This window comes from Gossypium hirsutum, chromosome A08, assembly GCF_007990345.1.
Source record: "Gossypium hirsutum isolate 1008001.06 chromosome A08, Gossypium_hirsutum_v2.1, whole genome shotgun sequence".
In the NCBI taxonomy this organism is placed as follows: Eukaryota; Viridiplantae; Streptophyta; class Magnoliopsida; order Malvales; family Malvaceae; genus Gossypium; species Gossypium hirsutum.
Genome location: NC_053431.1, coordinates 122258422 through 122284283, shown reverse-complemented (window position 1 = coordinate 122284283; position 25862 = coordinate 122258422). Strand labels below are relative to the sequence as shown.

General features: G+C 34.3%; 4 protein-coding genes and 1 pseudogene across 8 annotated transcripts; all 5 read right to left on the bottom strand.

Annotated features, from left to right (window-relative positions):
• Nucleotides 1-1813: 1813 nt before the first annotated feature.
• LOC107894124 (protein FAM133) lies at nucleotides 1814-4192 on the bottom strand. Of its 4 annotated transcripts, none has more exons than XM_016819342.2 (6): nucleotides 3868-4192; nucleotides 3168-3246; nucleotides 3023-3085; nucleotides 2605-2649; nucleotides 2459-2515; nucleotides 1814-2333 (listed from the first exon to the last, which is right to left on the bottom strand). In XM_016819342.2, the coding sequence occupies exons 1-6, from the start codon at nucleotides 4092-4094 to the stop codon at nucleotides 2241-2243; spliced, it is 564 nt and encodes a 187-aa protein (XP_016674831.1). In that variant the 5' UTR covers nucleotides 4095-4192; the 3' UTR covers nucleotides 1814-2240. The 4 variants fall into 4 exon arrangements, with proteins under 4 accessions (XP_016674831.1, XP_016674838.1, XP_040931043.1 ...); XM_016819349.2 differs by having other exon boundaries at nucleotides 3168-3243; nucleotides 3868-4190; XM_041075109.1 differs by lacking the exon at nucleotides 2605-2649 and having other exon boundaries at nucleotides 3868-4191.
• A 3383-nt stretch (nucleotides 4193-7575) lies between these two features.
• Nucleotides 7576-14699, bottom strand: LOC107958113 (putative pectinesterase/pectinesterase inhibitor 28). Of its 2 annotated transcripts, none has more exons than XM_016893791.2 (2): nucleotides 14563-14699; nucleotides 7576-9018 (listed from the first exon to the last, which is right to left on the bottom strand). In XM_016893791.2, exon 2 carries the CDS (start codon nucleotides 8838-8840, stop codon nucleotides 7752-7754), a length of 1089 nt encoding a protein of 362 aa, XP_016749280.2. In that variant the 5' UTR covers nucleotides 8841-9018; nucleotides 14563-14699; the 3' UTR covers nucleotides 7576-7751. The 2 variants fall into 2 exon arrangements, with proteins under 2 accessions (XP_016749280.2, XP_040931042.1); XM_041075108.1 differs by lacking the exon at nucleotides 14563-14699 and adding an exon at nucleotides 9123-9289.
• A 251-nt stretch (nucleotides 14700-14950) lies between these two features.
• Nucleotides 14951-15985, bottom strand: LOC107958103 (putative pectinesterase/pectinesterase inhibitor 28). Its single transcript, XM_016893780.1, has one exon. The coding sequence runs from the start codon at nucleotides 15983-15985 to the stop codon at nucleotides 14951-14953; it is 1035 nt and encodes a 344-aa protein (XP_016749269.1).
• A 1739-nt stretch (nucleotides 15986-17724) lies between these two features.
• Nucleotides 17725-19409, bottom strand: LOC121204714 (probable pectinesterase/pectinesterase inhibitor 41). The gene is made up of 2 exons (XM_041075106.1): nucleotides 18584-19409; nucleotides 17725-18504 (listed from the first exon to the last, which is right to left on the bottom strand). The coding sequence occupies exons 1-2, from the start codon at nucleotides 18933-18935 to the stop codon at nucleotides 17810-17812; spliced, it is 1047 nt and encodes a 348-aa protein (XP_040931040.1). The 5' UTR covers nucleotides 18936-19409; the 3' UTR covers nucleotides 17725-17809.
• Nucleotides 19410-19782: 373 nt separating this feature from the next.
• LOC121204713 (uncharacterized) lies at nucleotides 19783-22908 on the bottom strand (annotated as a pseudogene).
• Nucleotides 22909-25862: the final 2954 nt, after the last annotated feature.

The following is a 25862-nucleotide window of genomic DNA, read 5'->3' as shown; positions in this document are numbered from 1 at the left end:
TAAACGCAAATTTGGTGGTTTTTGGGCCGATTCAACTGGTTCTAGTTGGGCAAAAAAAACAGCTCCGGTTCTTTTGGTCGAAAACACCTGGGTCCAATTCCCAATTCAAAAGCAATTTTGAACAGTTTCATGGAAAAGGAATTCGATATCTTTTTTAGACCAATGAATCAACCAGTTATCGATTCATCATCAATCCATCCGATTGAAGTTGAATAACATTCTGTATAAATGATTGTTGCAGTAAAGCACCATAATCCATGTCTTTGATGATGCTTTACCACCGCGTAAAACCCTATAAATTGCGTTAAAGATTAACAGTTCAGTCCTTCTATACGTCAAAAGCTGCCGACTTCATTTACCTCAAAATGAGCTCAAAACATCACACAATCAGGTGGAGTTTTGAGCTATGAGTCTTTTAATGGCCATCAATCTTCCCCTACTTTGCTTCTTTATCTGTTTATACTTTCTGGCATTTCCAAGCATATTGGTTGGGTATTTTGATAACAATATTCCATTTTCCCTGGAAAATTATTTCAGTAACTCCAGAAACCAAGAAACTAAAATAAATAAAACAACTTATTTTTCAAAGAGGAATATGTAATCCAGTAACATTGGAGCACATCTCCATGGAAAAAATAAACAGGGAGAAAGCTCAAGCAGAAAGGATCAACTTAAAGCATCGCTTTACGCACAGATAAAATCCTAAGAACCATTCACTGCGACAGTGGATTCCCAGGAAGAACTATGTGCGACCAATAAACATTAATCAATTTTCAAAATAAAAAATCGAATTATGTAGTGAACTTGGATAGCGGCGCCGAGATTCTCAACAGATTTTGTGAAAACCCTACTTCAATGGCCTGGATCTGACGGACTGACCGCGTTTAAATAGATACAGCGATACAATTTCAATGACGATAATACCCTCGTTGCCAACTTCTTATTTATCCTTCTTTTTAAAAATTTATTATGGAAAATTAATCCATTAACAATTTTTTTTAATTCATCAATCAATTTTATATTTTTTTGGCTCAATTAATCCATTATATATTTGAGGTAACTGAAAAATATATTTTTGCAAACAATAACTTGTCACTGATTCTAATTTGAAGTAATAATTTTTTTTATTTACATTATATTTAATAAAAAAGGGGGAAAATATAAAAAAAGAAAATATAGATACAAAGATAAAAAAATGAAAAAAAATTTAGCATAGTAAGAAAAAGGAAAATTTAAATAATAGAAGTAAAACCATAAATATCATTTTTTTAGAATAAATAAATTTATTATTACTAGTGAATTTGAATATTTTCTTCCCACATTTCAAGAATTTGAAGAAAAAAATTGTACATTTTCATAGACCAATGTGACCTACGAATCATGATTCATGAATTCAACTAATTGTAGCTATTAAATCAATTTATTCAATTAAAATACAAATATTTAAAACGTTATTATATTAAATACGTAATTATAATTAATTAAAAGAACATATATTTCACTTAATAATATGGTCTTGATAAAAGGTAAGAACCTCAAATACCAAATCCAAATTGTGGCTATTTACATGTAAAAAATAAACCCAACCTTATACTTTGTACCAATTTCTTATTCATCGTCAAACCATAAAAGAGAAAGCATTGTATGTTTATGTATGAAACAATGACGCCGCATCACCTATAACTATTTTCAAATAATTTAATATCACATCGGTATTTTCATCTTAAATTTTAGAATTGTCATCCCTAAAAATATCAAATCCAAATAAAAATCATGAAATTGAGGATGAAATTGCTACTGTAACATTAAACTATTGAAAAAAATAATATCCTTAATTTCATTCAATCATTTCTCGACCACAAAAACTACTGGGTTCCGATTAAAATTCTACACTGAAAAAAAACTATAACCTATAATCAACCATCAAATATAAAAGAAAGAGACCAGACAATTGAATCTTGTTTTTTCAAGACTGACAAAAACTATAACCTATGATCAACCATCAAATAAACATCTCAAATATGAAAGAAAACATCAAACCCATAAAATACAACACACCAAAATCTGATGAATTGACCGTTTTTATCACAAGGCTTCAAGCATACATTCCCTCAGGACCGAGGAAAATTCAACCTTTCAGTGTGACTTCGAAGCATGATAACATGATAACATGTTCTCCAAAATAATAGTTCCGCTGATCTTACATCCATGATGCAGTTTGAAATTTGGGCTCCACCAAGTCAATCGAAACTAGCATTTAAGAACTTCAACAACTCATTTCTTTTACTCTCAGCCGCTTTATCTTCCTTTGACTTGTCGAGTTTCAAGAGAATCTAGAATGATATAACAAGAACAATAGTAGAGTATGAATTACCATGAGTGCCTGTATCATTATATCTGCACGTTACATTGAGACTACAAACAAATCCTTTCTGCATCCGCAGAAAGATTGGGTTACCTTTTTGCCAGAGACCGCACTGCGACGGGTACCATCATCCTTGTCACGCCCAAGAAACTGTATAAAGCATATGAAGGTTAGTATGGGCCATAGAGAGAGAGAGCCGGGGACGGGAAAATATCATGAACCACTAGACAGCAAGGGACCTTAGAAAGCTGCACAGGACTGCTACTTCGTTCATCCTGCTGCTTCTATATATAACTCCAATTGCCAGGACAAACCAGACCCAGAACAATAATCCAAGTCAATTGCACCCAGTCATCATGTCACAGACCCCAACTCCAATTTCGAAGAGCCAATCCATAGAACAGGCAAACATATTATAAGCATTCTCAAAGGTAAATTAATACTGGAAATTTCAAATCAATATCCATAAGAATAAACTAATGAACCAAAATATTAAAAACTTCAGCACAGTCCCACCAGATGGATATGCAAGGAAAACAAACCAAACCACCAGAAAAGCAACAGTTTGAAGAATCACAACTTAGATATACCATGCATAATTATACACTTTGTGGAGGGAAAGATGTATGGATGCAAACATAGTGAATAGTGGCCAACCTCTTTAAGTTTGTTCTTCTGAAGTCTATGTCGATAACTCTTGCTCCGTTCCTTTTCCTTTGACTAAAGTCAAAACAGTAACAAAGTGAGCCCTATAGGTGACTGCATTAAAACAAGAAGCACAAATGGAGCACCAAAAACTCACCTTCTTTTGCCTTCCACTTTTCTTGTGCCTCTTTGAATGACTGGACTCATTGTCGCTATCCAAAGAACTGTTACTCCTGCTATAATTAAGCAGTCTTAGAATATCAAGAAACCTATCTGTGTGAAGGTTACTAGCAGGCAAACTAATAAAGAAACAACAGTTTCATATAATTTTACAAACATCCATGTATAGCATAAAAGGTGATTAAACAAAATCTTTAAAAAGAATGGCGGCTTGTTCTTGCCCAGAATTGCCCAATAAAAGGTGCTTCACTTGGAAACTCCAAATGTTTTCAATTTTTTTTGGCTAATTCAAATACTTTCAATTCCATTGGAATAAAATACATGTTGGACAAATCAATCCAATGTACTATAAACAAATTCCATTCGATGGCAATAAGCATAGGCAATTCTATCCTTTGATTCATGATCACCCACATTAGATATACAAGAGAAGCCATAACTTGGATTAGTTTTCAAGGTTTAAGCCTCTCCTAATCTTACCTTAACCCGTCAAAATTAAAGTTAGAAACGAAAGTAAACAATTCATTACCATCTTAACACGAAAATATATAGTTTAAAACTACGAAAAGGTTCCTCAAGAAAATTCCAACTATCTTAGTTCGTAGATATAACACCTAACCCGAAACAGCAATTAATAACAAATAATGTTAATAATATATATTTTTATTCTTTTTTACCTGGAGGAATCAGAATCGGAAGAAGAGTAAGAATCGGAAGAATGACGGCGATGCTTCTTCCGACGTCGTTTACCGAGCGAACGACTCTTCTTTCGGATCTTGAGAGAATCTCTGTCTCTGTCGCGGCGGTTAGAGCGATGACGACGTCTTTTGGCGTGTGAGGATGACGTGTCAGACAAGGAATCCGAGGAAGAGTACGACGTGGCTGAGGACGACGAGGCCGCCATTGACGCACCAAAAAAAAAAAGAAAAAGAGAAGATTTTTCAGGGTTTTCAGATTTGGGAGACTTTTAGGAGGCAAAGGGCAATCGGCAAAGCTTTCCCCTTTGTTTTATTTTTTAAATTTTCTCCATTAATTTCTTTTTGGCTTAATTCCAGTTTAGTCCTTGTACAATAAGTAAGTTATCAATTTCACTTTGCCCTACCTATCACATGATAATCACCTTCCTACTATGATTTGGAAAATCTTCTTCTCCTTGCATTCATATTCTTTCGACTATTTAAGCATATAAACCCTCTAGAATCAAGTTTAACTTTTTAAATCTCTCTACAAAAATAATGTTTTTGAGCTGCTACAATGGAAGCAAATAATGGAAACATTTCATCATCCAAATCACCCCGATAATCTTTATCAAATTTCTCTATATTAATTTGAAAGATCCTTAGATAATATTACTATTAATATAGATGATTTTTCAGAAGAAATCGAAGACAATGATAATATTAGTCTTTTAAAAGAAGAAGATGATGATGATGATGACGACAAAGATTGCTTTAATGACCATCAATTTCAGATAGATTGTTTTGATAATCACCCTTTGTTCAAACGAGATTATCATATCTCTTATTGTCTACACAAAACACTGATTTAGAAGTTGGAAATAGAATTATTACACCCAGCATGGCTCTTGAACTTATAATGGAAAATCAAACTCCCTTGTCTTTACAATTTGAGATTCATAACTACTTGAAATTGTGGTTTTGACATTCAGTGAGCATGTTAAAATTCAGGGAAATTTTCCCTTTGTGGGGTTTTGGAATTCAGTGAGCATGAAGATGGTGTAGTGTTCTTACTGGATTGGATGATAAATTTATAATGTCAATTTCGCTCCTGCTTTGAATCTTATTGCGATTAAACTCAAATTTCCAAGTTCGAAAATTGGGGATAGGCCAAAATTTCAAACCCTTTAGATTTTTTTTAATGTACAAATGTTTTTATTAAAATTGCTCCAACTTAATAAATAAAAAATTAGGTGTGAGCAAAACTCGATTCAATACAACAAAAATTTGAATTTCGAGTTTACTTATTCGAGTTGAATTTTACGATTCAATTAATTTGAACAACAAATTAATGTAAATACTCTTTAGTCCCTATCAATTTTGAAAATAAGTAAATTAGTGTCTCTTAACAAAAATTACAACAACAAAAAATTCACTTACAGCAATGGAAGTGAATTGAAGTAATATAAATCATCTCTTTGAATAATAATAAAGAAAAAAATCTTTCAAGTTATTAATTCATATATTTTTATATATTATATATATAGAGAAATTCAATTACACTAACGTAAGATTAAAATAATTTTATATTTTAATGATAAAAAAGTACATAACAAATTGAGGAAGAAGATGTAATTGCCAAGACTTCAACTTTAGATTTCAAAAGCAAACACTTTGGATTGTTAGACATCAAAATCATAGATTAACATGAAAAATAAAATTAGTTGTGATAGTAAGGTAATTGAAATGTATGTTTACTTAATATATATATTAGACTTATATATTAAGTTTGTCGATATAGAGAAATGTGGTTCGAGTTTGACATAGTTTCAATTAATTTATTTCAGGAACAAGAAGTAGAAGGTCCAACCACACTGTTGTGCGGTAGTTTCACGGCCTTATTGTAAAGCTTATATCAGGAAACGTTGAAATCATCAATGGAAAAACATTCCTCGGTTTTAGGCTTTGATTGCAATTTTGGCATACATTCAGGCTTAGCTGGTAAACAGAAAGCAAAGATTCTAATACGACATTCTATGAGTGCCTTTGATTTGAACATCAAAATGTCGATGCCCTATGCTAGAAACACTTACGGGGGTATGCATCAAGTTACACAGCCATGCCAACCACTTGCACTAGTGAAGGGACATCCAATCCAATACATGATTCAACAACTTGAGTTGATAACGAAAAAGAAGTTGAAACTGATAATGATATATATAATCAAGGAGTCTAGGCCCAACGGTTTGAAAATTGCATTATTTTCTAAATCAAACATAGTTCCTATCGAACCAGAAAGGAGTGATTCTGATAGTATAGGTCTAGACAATGTTGAAGGAACCCAACCAGATTTTACGGCGTATGAACCTCCACCCTACATACTTAACTGTACACTCACCACACAAAAGATAATGTGTGTGTTTCAATTTTCCATCTCTTTAAGGTACTGACAAATGCGAGCTCCAATTTAGTCCCATCGAGCATACAGAATATGTGTACGAATCTCGCCTTATTCAAGTACTGTTTCATAACACATGATGTTTTTGAACTTAAATTGTGTATATATGTTTCAATAATTCGATCTTTGCCGTAATTATATAAACATAATAAATTTAAAAAATACAATAATTACTATCAACTTAATAATGATATTAAAAATAAAATAAATAATATTAACAAGATATAAACAAAAAAATTTAAAAGAATATATATAATAATTATTAACAACTTAACAATGATATTAACTAAAACAAAAAATATGATAATACTTTTTTTATCATTTGTAATTAGGAGGCGGCTATGTATTGATGATCCAAACGAATCAGTGGCGTTGATATTTTTAAATTTTGTAAGTTTATCATATTAAATATGATTAATTAATTTAAAAATAAAATAAACTAAAAATTTATAATATTATTAGATTTTCTCTAAATTAACAATTTATTTAACATAAAAACTATGAAAATAAAATAAATTACCTTATATTGCTTAAGATCTTTTAAATATGAAAATAAAAAAAGGAAGAAATTACTAATAATTTGTAACTTCAAAGAAAAATATTTGGATTTTTTTAGAGGTTTAGAGATTAGAAAATCAAGAGAAAAAGAGATTGAGAATGAAAATTAGAAAAGATGGACGAAATTGAAAGGAAAAAGATGATAATTAAGGTGAAGGGTTTTATATAGTATTAGAGTTTGGGGGCAATAAAATTTCTAACTTTTGGTCCAAAAAAAATTATTTTTTAAAATGTTTGTGCAAGCCGTACTTCATTTCCTTAATTTTCACCTAATTTTACCCTAATTAAATTTAACATCAAAATTTTTTAATTGAAAAAGCAAAGTTGAATTACCTAATGGTAGTATATTGAAGTAAGTGGCGGAGCGAGAAAATCTAGGAGGTTAGAATTAGGTTGTATGTTTTTACAATAATAAAAATATAATTTTATTATTTTAATAGTTTATATCTTTATATTTTTTAAATAATTAAATAATTTTTTTATTATTTTTAAGATGATCAAAATATAATTTTATTATTATTGATTTAAAATTTTATAAATTATAAAACTAAATAAAAAAATTTTGAGTGCCACTTATTGAAGTATTATAATTTACAATCCTTTGTGAAAGATATTTAATGAATAAAATAATGCTTTAGAAATTGGAAGCCTGAATTAAAAAAAAGAATGAATTAAATAGAAAAAAGATCATAGAAAGGTTGATCTTTTATCTACCAAATTATTTTAATTAATTAATTTATATATCAACCAAAAACAAAAAACAAAATGAGATAATTGTTCTTGTAAGGAGCTGATAACTTTGCTGCATTAGTAATTTAATATATAATATATAAAAAATATTATAGAAATGGATAATATAATTTAGAAGTTAAGCTTGGATTATTGATTTCGCCTCAACTTTTCCATGGTGCTTCTTGGATTTCTTCCCTTTCTTCTTCCCTTTCCCATGGTGCTTCTTCCCTTTTCCATGGTGCTTCTTTTTCTTGTGTTTATGTTTCTTCAGCTTTATCTCCCCTTTGTGTGCGGCTTTACTAGCGGAAAGATTTGGGGAGATAGAGACCACCCCATTGTTTTCAGGTTTACTAGCGGAAAGATCTGGAGAGATAGGGATCAACCCACTGTTTTCGGGTTTACTAACGGAAACATCTGGGGAGGTAGGGATGAACCCATTGTTTTCGGGTTTACTAACGGGAACATTTGGGGAGGTAGGGATCACCCCACTGTTTTCGGGTTTACTAGCGGAAACATCTGGAGAGGTAGGGATGAGCCCACTGTTTTCGGGTTTACTAGCGGGAACATCTGGGGAGGTAGGGATGAACCCATTGTTTTCAGGTTTACTAGCGGGAACATCTGGGGAGGTAGGGATGAACCCATTGTTTTCGGGTTTACTAGCGGGAACATCTAGGGACGTAGGGATCAACCCTTTGTCTTCAGTTTTACCAGTGGAAAGATTTGAGGTGTAAGGGACTCCGGACTCCTTAATCCAAGCATCACCGACGTCAAAGAACTTGGGTGGAGTGTAGTTAATGGCCTCTGCCTCGTTAAGCAACCTAACTCCAGCCCATTTAACACGAAGGGAAGTGGAAGCACCAGGGCCAGTGTTATTGAACTCGGCGTATTGGCAAAGATTTGTCGGTTCTTTGGGATCCCAACTAGTCCAACCTTCGGGGTGTACCATATCGTCAATGTAAGTTTGCATAATGATAGCTTTGGATAGCTTACCCCATGGACGACCAAGGAATGCTGGGAATTCGTTCTTCACTGGTGCAAGCTCAGCATCTGGGATGATTTCACTGTCCATGATCACAAAAGCTGTGGGCTGGTTATGGTCTAATCTTTTTTGTGCCGTAACAACGTTTTGTTGTCCTGACTGTGGCTTCCGGACAAGGAATTTGCATTTTTGAAAGACCGCGCTGAATCGCCAAATACGAAATCGATTGTTCCAGAAATGGTGCATTCACGGAAGAATTGGCGTTTGCTGAATACGTATAGTGTGTCTTGGTAACCATCTATCGAGCAGTTGTAGAACACTCCAAAATCTGACTGTAACCTTAACGCCACTGCTTGTGCTTTCAATGGCCCGACTGAGTTTTCGAACGCAATGTTCTTGGCAAAAAAGTGGTCTCCATCAACACCTGCAAGCAACACAACATATGCAACCACAATTACAATATAGATATATATATACATATATAAATAGAGATAGGACTGTAGTAGTCTATAAATTTATAATAATTACCGACGGTAGCAGTGAAGTAGGTAGTGGGTTTTCCATCAGGACCAGTACTGATATTGTTGTTCCAATAGGGTCGGAAGCGTGTAAATTATTGTACTAAAAAATCACACAAAGTTCAATTCCCAGGAAAGAGAGGTGGATCACATGGATCTCTTAAATACCAAGTCTTTCCTTAGACAGAATATCCCTTCTATAGTAATTTAATAGCACAATTAAATACTACTATTATACCCTCAAATATTGAAAGAAAAATAGGACAAGAAAGAACACAAGAGTTTTAACGAGGTTTGGTAAATTATACCTACGTCCTCGGGCACTAACACCAGATGATAACTTTACTATCTTCAAAGTATTACAAACAAATAGAATTCCTTAAGAATTCTCAAATAGGAGAAGAGAGAAAACTAAGAGAGAAAGATTGGTTGGGATGGTTGAAATGAGAAATGGTTAGGCCTATTTATAGTTGAGGTTCAGGGACTAACTTGCAAATGGCCTAAAAAATTAGGGACCAAAATTGCAATTATCCCATTCAACTTTAAACAACTTGCTATCACTTTTTTTCTTTCGGTGCCACTTGCACCTCCCATTTTTGACTTTTCAACCCCTTTTTAATTTGACTTATCAACAATCTCCACCTTGAAGATTTGATTAGGATAATCACATCTTCACACACTTCCTTCAACTCCTCAAATTCGATAAAGCTATCTTTTGTAGTGCCTCCAAATGCGCTCTCGAGCGCCATACACCTAAAGGTGCTCAAATTTTTAGGATGTTAATCAAGTTCAAACAATGATTAAACTTGATTGTTGTTACCACCTTGGTCATCATATCTGCGGGATTATCTGCTGTCGGAATCTTCTGAAGTAGAATTTTTCCTTTTTCAAAGACTTCCCGCACAAAGTGATATCTTACGTCGATATGCTTGGTTCTTGAATGATAGACTTGATTTTTCGCTAAATGAATAGCGCTCTGACTGTCACAATATAAACTTATGTGACTTTGAACAACTCCTAAGTCTTTCAACAGTCCATTAAGCCAAATAGCCTCCTTAACAGCTTCTGTAACTGCCATATATTCTGCCTCTGTAGTAGACACAGCTACTGTAGACTGTAAGGTAAACTTCCAACTCACTGGGGCTTTCGCAAGAGTAAACAGATACCCCGTAGTTGAACGACGTTTATCTAAATCACCAGCAAAGTCGGAATCAACATATCCAACTACAAACTGACCAAGTGCTTTATCCTGTTCAAAAATTAAACCAACATCTACGGTTTTTCGAAGATACCGTAGAATCCATTTCACAGCTTGCCAATGTCCTTTTCCAGGATCATGCATATACCTACTCACAACTCCAACAGCTTGTGAAATGTCAGGCCTCGTACACACCATCGCATACATCAAACTCCCAACTGCATTAGCATATGGGACTTTCGCCATATATTCTCTTTCATCTTCAGTCTTCGGAGATAATTGAGCACTAAGTTTCAAATGAGAAGCAAGTGGGGTACTTACATGTTTTGTGTTTTCATTTACACCAAAACATTGTAATACCTTTTTCAGATATTGCTTCTGATTTAAACAGAGCTTGCCTCTCGGTCTATCTCTACTTATCTCCATGCCGAGAATCTTCTTGGCCTCACCTAGATCTTTCATCTCGAACTCTTGATTCAACTGAGCCTTCAGCTTATCTATCTCATTTTGGCTCTTCGAAGCGATTAACATATCATCAACATACAAGAGTAGATAAATGAAAGATTCGTCATGCAGCTTCTGCAAATATACACAATTGTCATATTTGCTTCTTGTGTACTTCTGCCTTCTCATAAAGCTATCAAATCGCTTGTACCACTGCCTCGGGGATTGCTTCAATCCATATAGCGATTTGTTCAGCTTACAAACCCAATTTCTACCACCAGCATCTGTGTATCCTTCTGGCTGAGTCATATAGATCTCCTCTTCTAACTCACCATGCAAGAAAGCCGTCTTAACATCAAGTTGAGCTAGCTCCAAATTCAACTGTGCTACCAAGGCCAACAAAATTCTAATGGAGGAATGCTTCACAACAGGGGAAAATACATCATTGCAGTCAATTCCCTCCTTCTGAGCGTAACCTTTAGCTACCAATCTTGCCTTGTAGCGAATATCCTTCTTGCTAGGAGATCCATCTTTCTTTGCGAATACCCACTTGCATCCGATTGCCCTTTTACCTTTTGGTAATTGCGCCAACTCCCAAGTATTGTTCTTCCGGAGAGACTGCATTTCTTCATCCATGGCGCTTTTCCATTTATCACTTTCTAAGCTTTGCATTTCTTCTTGATAAGTGATAGGAATATCATCAACAACGGGAAGGGCGTAGGCCACCATATCAGTAAATCGAGCAGGTTTACGAATTTCTCTCTGTGGCCTTGCAACTGCAACTGGTTCTGGTGTACTTAGTGGTTCTTGGGTCAGAACCTTTTCAACCTCTAATTCCTCCATTGTGGCTGGAGAATTAGACTTATTAACTGGGCAAATTCCCATCTGCTCAAACTCCACCTGTTTTGGAGTACACTTCACCTGTTGTGGAGTATAGCTCGTCTGAATATCTTTATCTGCTACCTTTTTCAATGTGGCAGATTCATCAAAGGTAACATCTCTGCTACAGATTATTTTCTTTGTGCTTAAACACCAAAGACGAAATCCCTTCACTCCAGAAGTGATTCCCATAAAGAGAGCTTTCTTTGCCCTCGGATCTAACTTTGACTCCTTCACATGGTAATATGCAGTGGATCCAAACACATGTAAGGAATCATAATCTGTAGCCGGTTTTCCAGACCATACCTCCATAGGAGTTTTTCTTTCTAATGCAGATGATGGCAAACGATTAATAAGATGGCCAGCGTATGTCACAGCCTCAGCCCAAAATTGCTTGCCCAACCCAGCATTGGACAACATACATCGAACTTTCTCAAGCAATGTTCGATTCATACGCTCTGCCAATCCATTCTGCTGTGGTGTATCCCTAACTGTGAAGTGTCGAACAATACCATACTCTTGGCACACATCGAAGAACGGATCACTTTTATATTCCCCTCCATTGTCCGTCCTAAGCCACTTGATTTTCATGCCAGTCTGGTTTTCGATCATAGTTTTCCATTTAAGAAAAACTCTAAGCACTTCATCCTTAGTTCTCATGGTATACACCCAAACTCTTCTGGAAAAGTCATCAACAAAAGTAATAAAGTAGTTTTTTCCTCCCAATGAAGGTGTCTTGGAAGGCCCCCATACATCTGAGTGAACATATTCCAAAATACCTTTTGTATTATGGATAGCAGTACCGAATTTCACTCTCTTTTGCTTTCCCAGAACATAATGCTCACAAAATTTTAATTTGTAAGCCTTTTCACCTTTCAACAATCCTTGCTTTGCCAGAATTTGCAAGGATTTTTCGCTGGCATGCCCCAACTTCATATGCCACAACTGCATTGAGTCCAATTCTTTGTTACCGGAAGCTGTAACGACTGCTCCAATAACTGTACTACCTTGGTGTAATACAAGTTATTTTTCTTGATGCCCTTCAATATCACAAGTGCGCCAGATGTCACTTTCAAAATCTCATCTCTCATAGTAACAACTGAACCATTGGATTCCAAGGCTCCCAATGAGATGAGATTTTTCTTCAAACTGGGCACGTACCGAACATCAGTCAGAACTCTGGTTGATCCATCTTGATTCTTTAATTGGATTGAACCTATCCCAACAGTTTTACAAGTATTGTCATTGCCCATATAAACAACTCCTCCATTTAGTTCTACTAAATCAGAGAACCACTCCCGGTTAGGGGACATATGATAGGTACAACCCGAATCCAATATCCACTCATCTGAATGGAACGACGATGATGATGCAACCAGTGATAGTTCAGAGTCACTAGTATCATGCTTAGCAACACAAGCATCTACAACAGCTTATTCTTCAGCTTTGGACAATTTTTTCTTCCAGTGGCCTTTCTCATGACAAAAAGCACATTCATCTTTCCCGAGTCTGGACTTTGACTTTGATCTCCCCTTTTGAGTTTTCTTCCGAGTGTATGAACGACCTCGGACTACTAAAGCTTCTGTATCTCTGATTGAGTTTTTCTGTTTGTCCTTCTTTCTCTGTTCATAACTGTATAAGGCCGCACAGACTTCACTCAGAGATATATCACTCCTGCCATGAAGTAGAGTAGTTTCTAGGAACTCAAACTCCTCAGGAAGTGACCCCAACAGCATCAAATCCAAATCTTCATCTTTGAATGTCTCATCCATATTCAGCAAATCAGTGACTAACTGATTGAATTTGGTGATGTGATCATTCATTGTGGTACTTGGGACGTATGTGAAGCGAAACAGTCTTTTCTTCAAGTGGAGCTTATTTTGACTGTTTTTCTTCAAAAATTTTCTTCAAGTGCCACCCACAACTTATTTGCAGAAGTCTCCTTTAAAAAAGCATACCTCTGCTCTCGAGAAAGGCATGATCGAATTGTGCCACATGCCAACCGATTGATCGCCTTCCAATCTTTCTCCTGTACATCATCTGGTTTCTCTTCATCAATGGCAATGTCTAGACCCTGCTGAAAAAGGGCATCTAGAACCTCACTTTGCCACATACCAAAATGGCCCATGCCATGAAAGATCTCCACGGCCAATCTTGCATTTGCAATTGTCGGTCTTGTCCACATGGACGATGTTGAAGCTCCTACACCGACCGTTTTCTCCATAATCTTTCAATATACCTAAGGAAATCTTTTCTGATGTGGAAGATCAGTTTAAACTGCAACCACAGAGCATACTACGATTAACCTTCGGCTCTTGATACCACTTGTTGTTCCAATAGGGTCGGAAGCGTGTAAATTATTGTACTAAAAAATCACACAAAGTTCAATTCCCAGGAAAGAGAGGTGGATCACATGGATCTCTTAAATACCAAGTCTTTCTTTAGACAGAATATCCCTTCTATAGTAATTTAATAGCACAATTAAATACTACTATTATACCCTCAAATATTGAAAGAAAAATAGGACAAGAAAGAATACAAGAGTTTTAACGAGGTTCGGTAAATTATACCTACGTCCTCGGGCACTAACACCAGATGATAACTTTACTATCTTCAAAGTATTACAAACAAATAGAATTCCTTAAGAATTCTCAAATGGGAGAAGAGAGAAAACTAAGAGAGAAAGATTGGTTGGGATGGTTGAAATGAGAAATGGTTAGGCCTATTTATAGTTGAGGTTCAGGGACTAACTTGCAAATGGCCTAAAAAATTAGGGACCAAAATTGTAATTATCCCATTCAACTTTAAACAACTTGCCTATCACTTTTTTTCTTTCGGTGCCACTTGCACCTCTCATTTTTGACTTTTCAACCCCTTTTTAATTTGACTTATCAACAGATATTACTAGTGATTTTGGTTTTTTCTTTACCATCTCCAACCAGTGCAACATGGGTCAAATCGGAGGTGAAATCAATATTCTCAGCGTAAACTCCAGCCTTGACATAAATGACGAAAGGCTTAGTGGATCCAGGAGGGATTCTTTGTTTGGCTTCATTAAGGGGTTTACAGTCTCCACTACCGTCCTGGGCAACAATAAGATCAGGCTTCAAATCAGTCGACATCAATCTCCTAGCTCCTGCTGAAATTTCGAGATCAATGTCCATATGCCCAATAACGGAGAGGTCTTCGCTTTCTTGGAGCATCCGGCGGCGGTTCCATTCCTTGTTCCGTTCTAAAAATGATGTCCAATCGGAATGGCCGATAACCGGAAGTCTATCTTCGTCTTGGAGAAGACGACGACGATTCCATTCTTTGTTTCATTCTAAAAAGGATGTCCAATCGGAATGGCCGACAACCGGAAGTCCATCTTCGTCTTGGAGAAGACGGTGACGATTCCATTCCTTGTTTCGTTCTAAAAAGGATGTCCAATCGGAATGGCCAATAACCGAAAGTCTATCTTCGTCTTGAAGAAGACGACGACGATTCCATTCCTTGTTTCGTTCTAAAAAGGATGTCCAGTCGGAATGGCCAATAATCGGAAGTCCATCTTCGTCTTGAAGAAGACGGCGACGATTCCATTCCTTGTTTCGTTCTAAAAAGGAAGTCCAATCAGAATGGCCAATAACCGGAAGTCCATCTTCATCTTGGAGAAGACGGCGACGTTCAAACATTCCGGCAAGCTCCAACTGTTGAAGTTGCTCCGATAACTCACAGGCGATGGCAAGACCATTCCTACTGAGTTGCATCGTGATGTTCAAGAACTTCTTCATTTTCTCCCCAGCTTCTGTTTTTGATTTGGTTTTTTCGAACCCATCTAAACAAGCTTGTTGGTTACTAATGGTAGCACTCAACCAAATCTTCATATCACCCAACAATTTATTCACTGTATTAACTTCTATCTTGTCAACAAGTTCAAGTGACTTGTTAAATTCGCTCATGGTAGAATTCAACAAAATCTTGCAGGCATCTAAAGCACTTCTAGTCCCTTCATCTTTCTCCAGATCCCTCAAAAGGGTGGAATTCGCCTGAGCTTGCTCCACGTACTTTATGGCTGCCTTAAACGCCGCTTGAATTAGGTCTTTAACATCCGTCTTGTTCCCAGCTTCTTGTTGGAGCTGCTCTTCACATGTTCTCTTGAAAGTGGTTGGTTGACAAATCATTTTGATAGCCTTCTTGGAGGAAGTAACCTGAGCGTGTTTATTCCCATCTGTGGTTCTGTCGTCGTAGTCGCTCTCCTCTTCTTGGATGCTAACCCCGACCGTCACCGCCACCACCACGGCCACTAAGAGGAAAGAGGAGACCACAATTATAGCGATCCGCTTCTTCCTCTCAGCATCATCCGAGCTCGACATAATCGTAAATTTTTCTATTAAAAATGAAAAAAAAATTGGAGGGGCAACAAATTCAATTGCCAACTCCTTCGAAGGTAATGAAGCCCCTCCGAAGTGTGGTTGGCTTTTTCTCTTTTTTGATGACTCTTACTTAAAAGATCATGCTTCCATGGGAGATGAAGCCTTGCCTTTTATATATTGGATTTTGGTTATTTTTAGTATTATAACTTGAGGTTCCCCTACCACTTCACAAACTCCAATGATTTTTTAGTTACAAAATTGTTCCTATTTTTATTGGTAATTTTTTATAAAATAAAATAAAATAAAAAATTAATTTTTCCTGTTAAAAGTTTCATCTATTTGTATTGTTAAAATCTGACATAGTTGATAGAATTACCAGACAGTGATATGTGACATAGCATGGCATAAATGGATAAAAATTTTAATAGAATGACCGATTTACTTTTTGATGTAATATATAGGGACTAATTTACTTATTTTTTAAATATAAATAAAATACTATCTAACTCCTAACACCTTTATAATAATTTTACCTATTTTATTTTATTTGTTTTTGCTCCAAAACCATATGCCATCTAAATAAAGCTATCTTAAACTTAGCATAACAAAGTCATCAATCGTGAATCGATCTTGCACTTTAATTTATTTTGAGATAATTATGGTGTAAACTAAGATTCTTTTAGTTATACCAGGTTAACAGCTGGAGGTAATTATCAAAACTTTTCATTCAGAATTCAAATATCGTATAAATGGTTGTCAGCATTTCAAATTAAATAAATTACTAAAAAATATAATATTTTTTAAAAAAAAATTCAGTTGAATCAATTTTTAACATAATTTAACTGTTTTTTTAAATTCTAAACTAGTATATCACTCAATTCTCGATCTAACTAATCTGACCGGTCAATACAAGCTAATTTTGAAAACACTGATTATCATCAAACCAAAAACGTGTTAAGAATGAAAGTTTAGCCTCAAACTTTATAAGACGGATGGGTAAATATTTGTGATATGCATCTCAATTTTTATTATGCGTACTTTATTACTTCTATCAATTATATATATTATTTATTTAGTGTTTTACTAAGTTAGTGTCACACTTTAACTAGGTGACTAACTCAATTAAAAACATTATAAAACTTTCTTTTCATAATTAAAATAAGTAATATTATTCGAGAATAATTTAATTTTTTATTTAAAAAACTAATGAAAATATGCTTATTATAGGATTTAAATTTGAACTAATTGCATTAGTAAAACACTATGTAAGGTTTTAAATTATTGGAACTGTCATTCTAATATTAGAAGTCATATTGTATTTTGTCCCCAATATTCAAAAAATGGGCAAATTAGTTTTTGTACATTATATCAAAGAGCAAACTAGTCATTTTATTAAAAGTTTCATTCTTTTTTACTGTTAAAAATTACTCTGTTCGTCAGCAGAAGGTACACGTGACATGTCACGTATCATTATTTGGTTATTCTGTCAACAAAGGTAATTTTTAACCGTATAAATGAGTGAAATTTTTAAGAAAAATAATCAATTTGTTCTTTAATTTAATATAAATGAACTATTTTACTTATTTTAAAATAAAGAGAAGAAAATACAATAACTTCCATGATATACTTATCAATAGTAGTCAATTATACGATTTTTTGAAGTTATAATTTAAGATTAAAAAAAAAGTTCAAGAAAAACAATGTAAGAGAGTCAACTAACTAATTAACTATTTATTTTCATTTATAAAACAAAATAACTCTTTATTTTTAGGCACCCAACTCATCATTTATTAACATGAATTCCCTAGTTAAAGCAAAAAGGTTTCAATCACGTAAGCCCCCAAAATAATGAACACCAGTTGCAGGCAACCATTTATTACCTCGAATGAATCTTGCAACAGTGAAGTTAAGAGCTTCAGTTTTAGTCATATTATGGAAGCCAGGCCAATCCACTCTATCACCCGTATCTCTTCCTAAACCATAGTTATCGTATTCCCCAAAATAAACTGTACTTAGTCCAAAATCTCCATCCCTTTTTTTCCAACCCTCATCTGCAACCAATCCATCCAAGCTACTACTCATATAAACCGTCCTCGAATACTCCTTCCATGGTCTTCCCAAATATATTTTCGTAAATCCCATGTTTGAGATTAAATCATCATTGGCTCTAATGAAGGAACTTATGATCGATATGCCCGTGTTTTGGCTCGGATCAGTCCTTCCTTGAGCAGTGATGACATCGTCTTGTGTTGGCAACGGTAGTCGAGCGTGTATGTAAGATTCTTGTATCACAGCGGCCGCATTGCCGAATATGAAATCAACGGTGCCTAAAATATGGCAGTTTACGTAGAATTGTCTGAAAGAGTGGACGTATAAGGTATTCCGGTATCCCTCGAACGTGCATCTATTAAATATGGATTGATCGGCTCCGTTTAGGACAGCGACGGCTTGGTACTTGCTCGGTCCAGCTGTGTTTCGAAATGTTATGTCCACTGCAATAAATTTCTTCCCAAAGACAGCTGCAGGTACAGAGAAGTTATACATTACATATGAGTCAATAAAATGTGAAAATTTTAAAAGCTAAATTATGATTTTTACCGAGTGTTGCTGAACTGAATGTGGTTGAGCCACCGCCAACGCTGCGATTTCCGGAGATTATCGTGGGGTTGGTGCTGAGACCGCCTACCAAAACCAAGTTCTGTTTATACTTTGGTATCGAAATGTACTCTTCGTAGACACCGGTAGGTATGTAAATCACATAGTATTCGTTGCTGTCACCGGTAACGTTCGGCATGGCTGTGATGGCATCGTTGATGGTTTTGAATTGGCCATCTCCATTATGACTTACCATCACTACTTGTTTCACTGTAATTTTCCCATTTGTTAATGTCTTAACATCCCTTTTCCCTGTTGCATATTCATAAATTGTTTGTTTATCGTTAGAAGACATAAACACAGATAAAGGAGTGTAGGTATCAACAATCAACTTGTGAAAAACATGGTTTCTTTCTGGTTTGGTCGAGCTATGAACCCAATGCTTTGAAACTGCAAGAGAAACACTGAAGCTCTTTGTTCCATTAGATTGTAAAAACCGGTCCTTAATTCTCGATGCTGACGGTGTCGATTCGAGTGCTTCGAGACATGTTTCTACGTTAGTCAAAGCAGCGCTAAGCAAAGCGTGCAAATCATCAGCCTCGACGCTGTCTAAACTCTCGGTAGAAGAATTGATTCTGTCTGATATTTGTGACAAGAAATCAACATTCTGATCGGCTAGAAACCGGCAATCCTCAAGGGCTTGTTTTGACGTCGAATTCAGAGGGTGTGCGAGGAAATGCTGATTGATTGAATCGAGGAAAGTACGAGCATTCAACAAGGAATGATGGATCGAGACCCTGCCATAGTCGAGGGTGTTGAACAGCTTGTTAGAAGAAAAAGGTATTTGCAGAAATCTGCATGTGGGGTGTGTTTGCAAATGGAGTCTGTGTTAAAGGATGAAGAAGGAAAGCTAGCAACAGATTCAGAGAAGAGAATGGTGAGAAGAAATATGATACAAAGGGCTGAAACCTTCATTTCCATGGCCATGAAGATTAAGAGCTTGATGATGAAACAAGCTTCTATATTACACCTATATATACATACGAAAGTATTAATTAGTTAAGAAGTTCATTAAAAACCTTGGGAATTCAATGCATCGGTTTTTCCTGGATTCAATTTAATTAATTACTATAATTTTATAACTCATGTTATATTTTAATGGTAGTATCTGCAAATAATAAAAAAAAATTTAAAGAAAAGGGTATTAAATCCTTTCTCAAGTATTTCTTATGTAATGATCCCTCGCCTGTACAACATATCACCGCCTCGACCGGTGCCGGTTTCCTTGTGTTACCGGTATCTTCATGTTGTGCCATTACTTGGCTAGCATTCCAATACCAAGGTTGTAGATAAGGTGAAGTATTGGATGAGGATAGTGAAGAAGGATGGAGTACGATGGATCCCCAGTCTCTAGCGCCGAGCTTCGCTTCCTTCATCCTCTGTCTTACCAATAAACCCCCGGCATCTTCCTTGGTCATCTCTGATACCGTACGTAATATCGAGATACAAAGTAGAAGGACCAAAATGGCATCTTCTTCTGGCGATAATTCTACCACTAACAGCCTCCAATTAAGCAGTGCTGTTGCTCTTCCTGTCGGATTCTCTTCAGTAAACCTTACGAGAGTCACGAATCCATCATCATCTTCCTTTTCGTCTTCCGCTACTTTGCTTTCGGTTTCTTTATTTTGATATTGCATTTTCCTGCCCCTCAACAACATCACCTACAAAATAATGCTAATTTAAACTATGAACATCTCAGGTGTTCAAAGAAACTAAAAGTTGGAACTTACAAATGAATCCGATGATTCTCTACTTTTCAGGCTAAAACTTAGGCTGGAACTCGATGTCGAAGATCCGCAATTTATCAGTAAGTCATCTCCTGTTGAAAACTGCCATGCTGCTTGCCACTGATCCTGAGATTCCTTCGGTGTTGCTGTTCCTACAACTTTCTCTGTACTAGATGGCAACAATAACAGCAACAAATGCTTAAATTAGATTCCGCAGATTGAAAAAAAGGCCATAAGTAACTGGAAAAGTCTGAGTCATCGATGTTAACAAAAGAGAATCAACAACTAACATGCTTCTTTGTTGAGCATACTACAAAATCGGATGAAGAAACATACCGGGAGCTCTACCGATAGAGCCGGCAACATAAGACCAAGAACCTTCACGAATCTCAATTATTCGATCCTCCCGATTAACAGCAGAAGGAGTTTCAGCTCCTCTTCTCCAAAAGCCTTCTCCCACTCTGCCACACAGCATTCAAAAATTTGCATCAAATAGACAGAACAAATTTGCTTTATTTTATCCGGATATGATAAAACATACCTTATTCTAACAACAAAACACTCTCTCCCAGCATGGTCTAGAACCGTGCGAGACAACCAACGACCTTTCTGGGGCCGGTAATTGTTTAATTTCAGGATCACATCGGATATCATTGCTCCAGAATCATCAGTAACTCTATCCGGGACACATTTCAGTAGGTATGGTGCTTGAACTGGGGGAGTTACAGAAGCAACAACTCGTACTTGATCAATTTCTCTTGTCAAAGTAATAGAAGGTGCCCTTAGCAAATCATTCCAAGAAAATGACATTGAGTTCACCAATTTACTTCCTTTGAAGCAGTGACCGCCACGGCCACGAAACTCAACAATCAATCCTCGAGTTCCAAACTCGCAGTACAAATGCCAAGCTTTCTGCCATGAATCATACGAAAAATCGGGGATCGATTTATCAAGCTTCAACTCCCTGTGACATCTTACCATCCGGAGACGGAGGAAATTGTGTTTCATGTCCCCATTTGTTGCCTTCATCCGAGCATTGAGCCTCACAAAATGCATACCTGCATTGTTATGGCACTAAATCAATCTATAAGTACCCGTTTTTGACATATATTTGAATACCCCAGTAAGATAGTAAATTACCTCAAGTAGGAATCTTGGGATCATGGACTTATATTTAGTGTTGACATCAACATCTGAAATCTCCCAATAGATTGGTCGCTTGGCCATAGCTATCTCACCTCCAGCTTTTTCATAAGGTTCATCGAAGGTTCTTTCCCAGATCTTATTTGTTTCTTCCACTTCTTTTTCTTGCACTGTCTCCCATAACCCACCACCTTCCCCATGTTTTCCCACATGTCCTTCAAATCATCTGCATATGCTGTTGGATAGCTCTGCTTCATTGTTCATCATACTCGTATTAGATATTCACCCAAATCGAATAATACGATAATTGTTGAAAAGAAAAATCTACCTGGTGTGTAAGCAGCATTAGGAGAATATCCAAAGCAGGCACAAACCTAAAGCACCCATCTCCAAATCTTTGGATCATATATAGAAATCCTTTGTATCTTCGTCTAGCAGCTATCAAATACACTAACTCATACAAATATGGTTGTGAAAATTTTGAGTATAAAAGCTTGTGCTTTTGAACTTCATTGAAAAGATCTTCATTTAGTAATGGTGGTCTTGAGAATCTGATTCTACTTCATTCTCAAAGGTTCAGCCGGATATCTTTGAACCCAAATTTCTTTACATCTCATCAATGCATATTCTTCATTTTCCTCATTGAAAATCGATGGTTTTCCTATTAGTTTTGAGAACCTTGACTCGCAATATTTCTTGTAACCAACCTGAAAAATATGAACAAACAAATTTCATCTCTTTAAGTCAAATTCAAGCTTCCTATCAACCAAACAGAGATTACAGTGAAAATACAAGTAAAACCATTGATTTACAAATCATAAAAGAGTCAAAGAAAATACAGAAAAAAGTCTCTTTTTTTCCTTCTTTCAAGTTTCAAGTAAATCATTTTCTCGCATTTTCCCGTCAACCAACAGAATTAACAGTGAAAACTTACTGGATTCAAGGTGTGACAAACCAACCCATTCAACATCAAAAGGTGGCAAAACCAAAGGAGGCGTTGACCCCACCACCGTCAGATTAGAAATCAATGGCATCCATACCTCATCATACCTATAACCAATAATCAAAATAATAATAATAACTCCCATCATCACATTCAAGTATTCAACCTCAAACATCTGATCATATTACTTCTCTTCAATTAGCAAATAAAATTAAAAAAAAAAAAGCTGACCTCCTTATTGCTTCAATAATAGTTGGTCTCTGATGAAGCCACTGACATTCATTAACTTCTCAAGAACCCAACAATTCGTCTCGCCGCCGACACTAGATCGACACTGAGATGAACCGTGTCCATCTCCGATATATCGCTGAGACACCTTATTATCGACGGCGACAGCACCGACGAGACGTCGTTTAAGGTACTTTGATTAAGACATATGGCAGACTTGTTCTTTGCTTGAACATGGATGAAAAGGAAAAGGAGTTTTCAGTTTTTTCTTTTTTGCAAGTAACATCACATGTAATGTAATAATACTGTAATTTAAATAAATAAAAGTGTGCGAAGAACAGTAGTTGAAAGTTTTTCTATACAATGTTGTGGAGGGTGGTAAAGAATTGGATTAATGCAATTTTTGGCCCTTATACTTGGGAAGCATGTTCATTTAGTACCTAAACTTAGTATCTAAGTTTATTTGGTCCCTAAATCTGGAAATATGTAACAATTTGATGAAATGGCACTTTCAGGTTGTACAATGCTATTAGGTAAACTATTTTCAAGTGATAATATGATGCAATTTTAGAGTGTCATGCCATCAAATTATATATTTTTTTTTAAGTTCAGGATCAAAATGGACTTAATTATTTAGCTAAGTATAAAAACACAAAATATAGGGCAAACTAACTAAAGATCACTAAACTATTAATAGATTTACGATTAAGTCACTAAAGATCACTAAACTATTAATAGGTTTACGATTTAAGTCACTTAACTTTAAAAAATTTATAAAATAACTATTGAATTATTCGAAAATTTTATTTAAATCGAATTACTTATTTTTTTAAATTTACTAAGGATCAAAATAAATTTATTTACTATATTTAAGTATTGAAGTGAATATATATATATTTCATTGTTAGATTGAAAGCCAAAAGTTATAATACCTTAAAGAAAATGTATTTTAGCCACGTGGCAAAAGGTGGTGAGGTAGAAGGTGGGTATGTGTTAGGGTAGTGTGGAAGAACTTGGATGATTCGTTTACTTTAATAATATGCTTTTTGTCTTATAGTTGTAATAAATTAATGATGGTGGAAATATCTTTTATCCTAATCTTATATTAAATGTAGTTGGTTAAATTTATGGTATTTTTATAATTTAATTAGTTTCTTTTATCTTGTGCACGGGTTTATATGCAGTGATGGAGTTTAAAATTTTTTGACGCACAATTAAATTATATATTTTTATAATAATAAAATATATTTTATTATTTTAATAGTTTATATATTTTAAAATTTTAAAGGTTAATCGAATTTTTATTATTTTGAGAGGTGAAAGTGTAATTTTACCATTATTTATTTATAATTTTATAAATTATAAAGGGCCTAAACTAAAATTTTACCATTTCAGGGTAGACCATGGTCTCTTGGGTCTCCACTACGCTCTCCACTGATTATATGTATAAATTTTTAAATATAATTATGCTTTATTGATTAAGAAAATTTAACAAATTTTAGTAGTATTTGTTTACCTTTTAATATTTTGTATAAATTAACATTTTTAAAGAAAATTTAAACATTTATCATATTTTATATTTTGAATTATGAAATTTTATAAATCTATATTTCATTATGATTTTGTAACAATACCTATACTAATCGAACTAAGACTCAATTGACTGTGTGGTTTTTTAATAATTCATATACGTATATATACAATTGTTTCAACTTCTCATAAAATATTAAGGTATTAAGGAAAATGGTGGAAAAACACAAAATAATTACAATAAATAAGAAGCTAAATTTTAAAAACTATTATTAAATTGGATATCTTTGTTAGGTTGTAACATTTGAATGGCCATTAACGTTAATTAGAAAAAAAGGAAGACCGAATAAACTAAAACTTAACACAGAGGGCTTTTAAGAAATTAGTCCATTTCTTATAGTTTTAAGGATGAAATATTGTTCTTAGTTCATAATGCAATTGTATTAACAATAGTAAAAAGCGTCCATATAAAATAATTTAAATTAATAGACAAACTATTTTTAATTTTTATTTATTATTATTTTAGATATAAATTAAAAATTACTTAATATTATATAGTTGTAAGTTAGTTGTGAGTTGATTTAATTATTTATTATTATTTAATGATTAATTCTGATGATAAATATAATTTTTTTATGCTAATTAGTTGTAGTATATTAATATTGTAAATTAAATATTTATAAATTTTAAGTTAGTTTATCTATTAATTTACTTTATACAAAATTAACTTCAACTTTTTAATTTATGTTCATGTTAAAAATAGCTTTATATAACTTTAAAATTTATTTTTGTCCATTAAAATCATTTTATGTTATAAATTGAAGGGAGATATTATATCAAAATTTGAAATGTGATTATTAATAAAATTAGATACGTAATTGATATAAACATATTATTCAATATATTGCGTGGACATAATATGATTGGATTGTGGTGAAAGCCATCCCTTGTTTCCATGTGAAGCAGCTGCTACAATGATGATGTGTGCTGAAGAAATGACCACGTGTCAATCACATATTATTGGCTTCATTTCTCTGTCCAAAAGATGGAATGTTTTTAAACCAAAATTTTTATTTTTAAAAATTTATATATAATTTAAATATTTTTATTTTTTCATTTTTCCAGATTTGTTTTATCTAAATATTAAATAATAGTTATTATTTTTAATATTTTATTTAATATTCGTTTTAGTCACTTACATTATCATTTTATTACGAATATCACTCTACTGTTACTTCCCTAACGGTAATCTTACATGTTAATCTATCTAATTGTTAGGATGAAATTTGATTTTAGACCGACACATAAAACATCAAAGTTGACATTTAAATTTACCAACTTAACATAAAGTAACCACTTCATAACAAATAATATATAATAACTAAATAACATTTTAAACCATAAATAATTAAATGATATAAGACAATAAAATAACTATTTTTTAATTTACTTTTAAATTTGATATAATTAAATAATGTTTTATTCTTTTTTCTCTTTTCTTGTCCCTCCTTATCCCTAAAGTGACGCTCCTTGTCTTTCCACTCACGTTTCATGATTAGATTTCCCAACTGCGGTCAAACTTTCGAAATTAAAAAAAAGAAAAATGAATAAAAGAAACTCATCGTCGTCATTCGTCAGATCGGTCTCATTT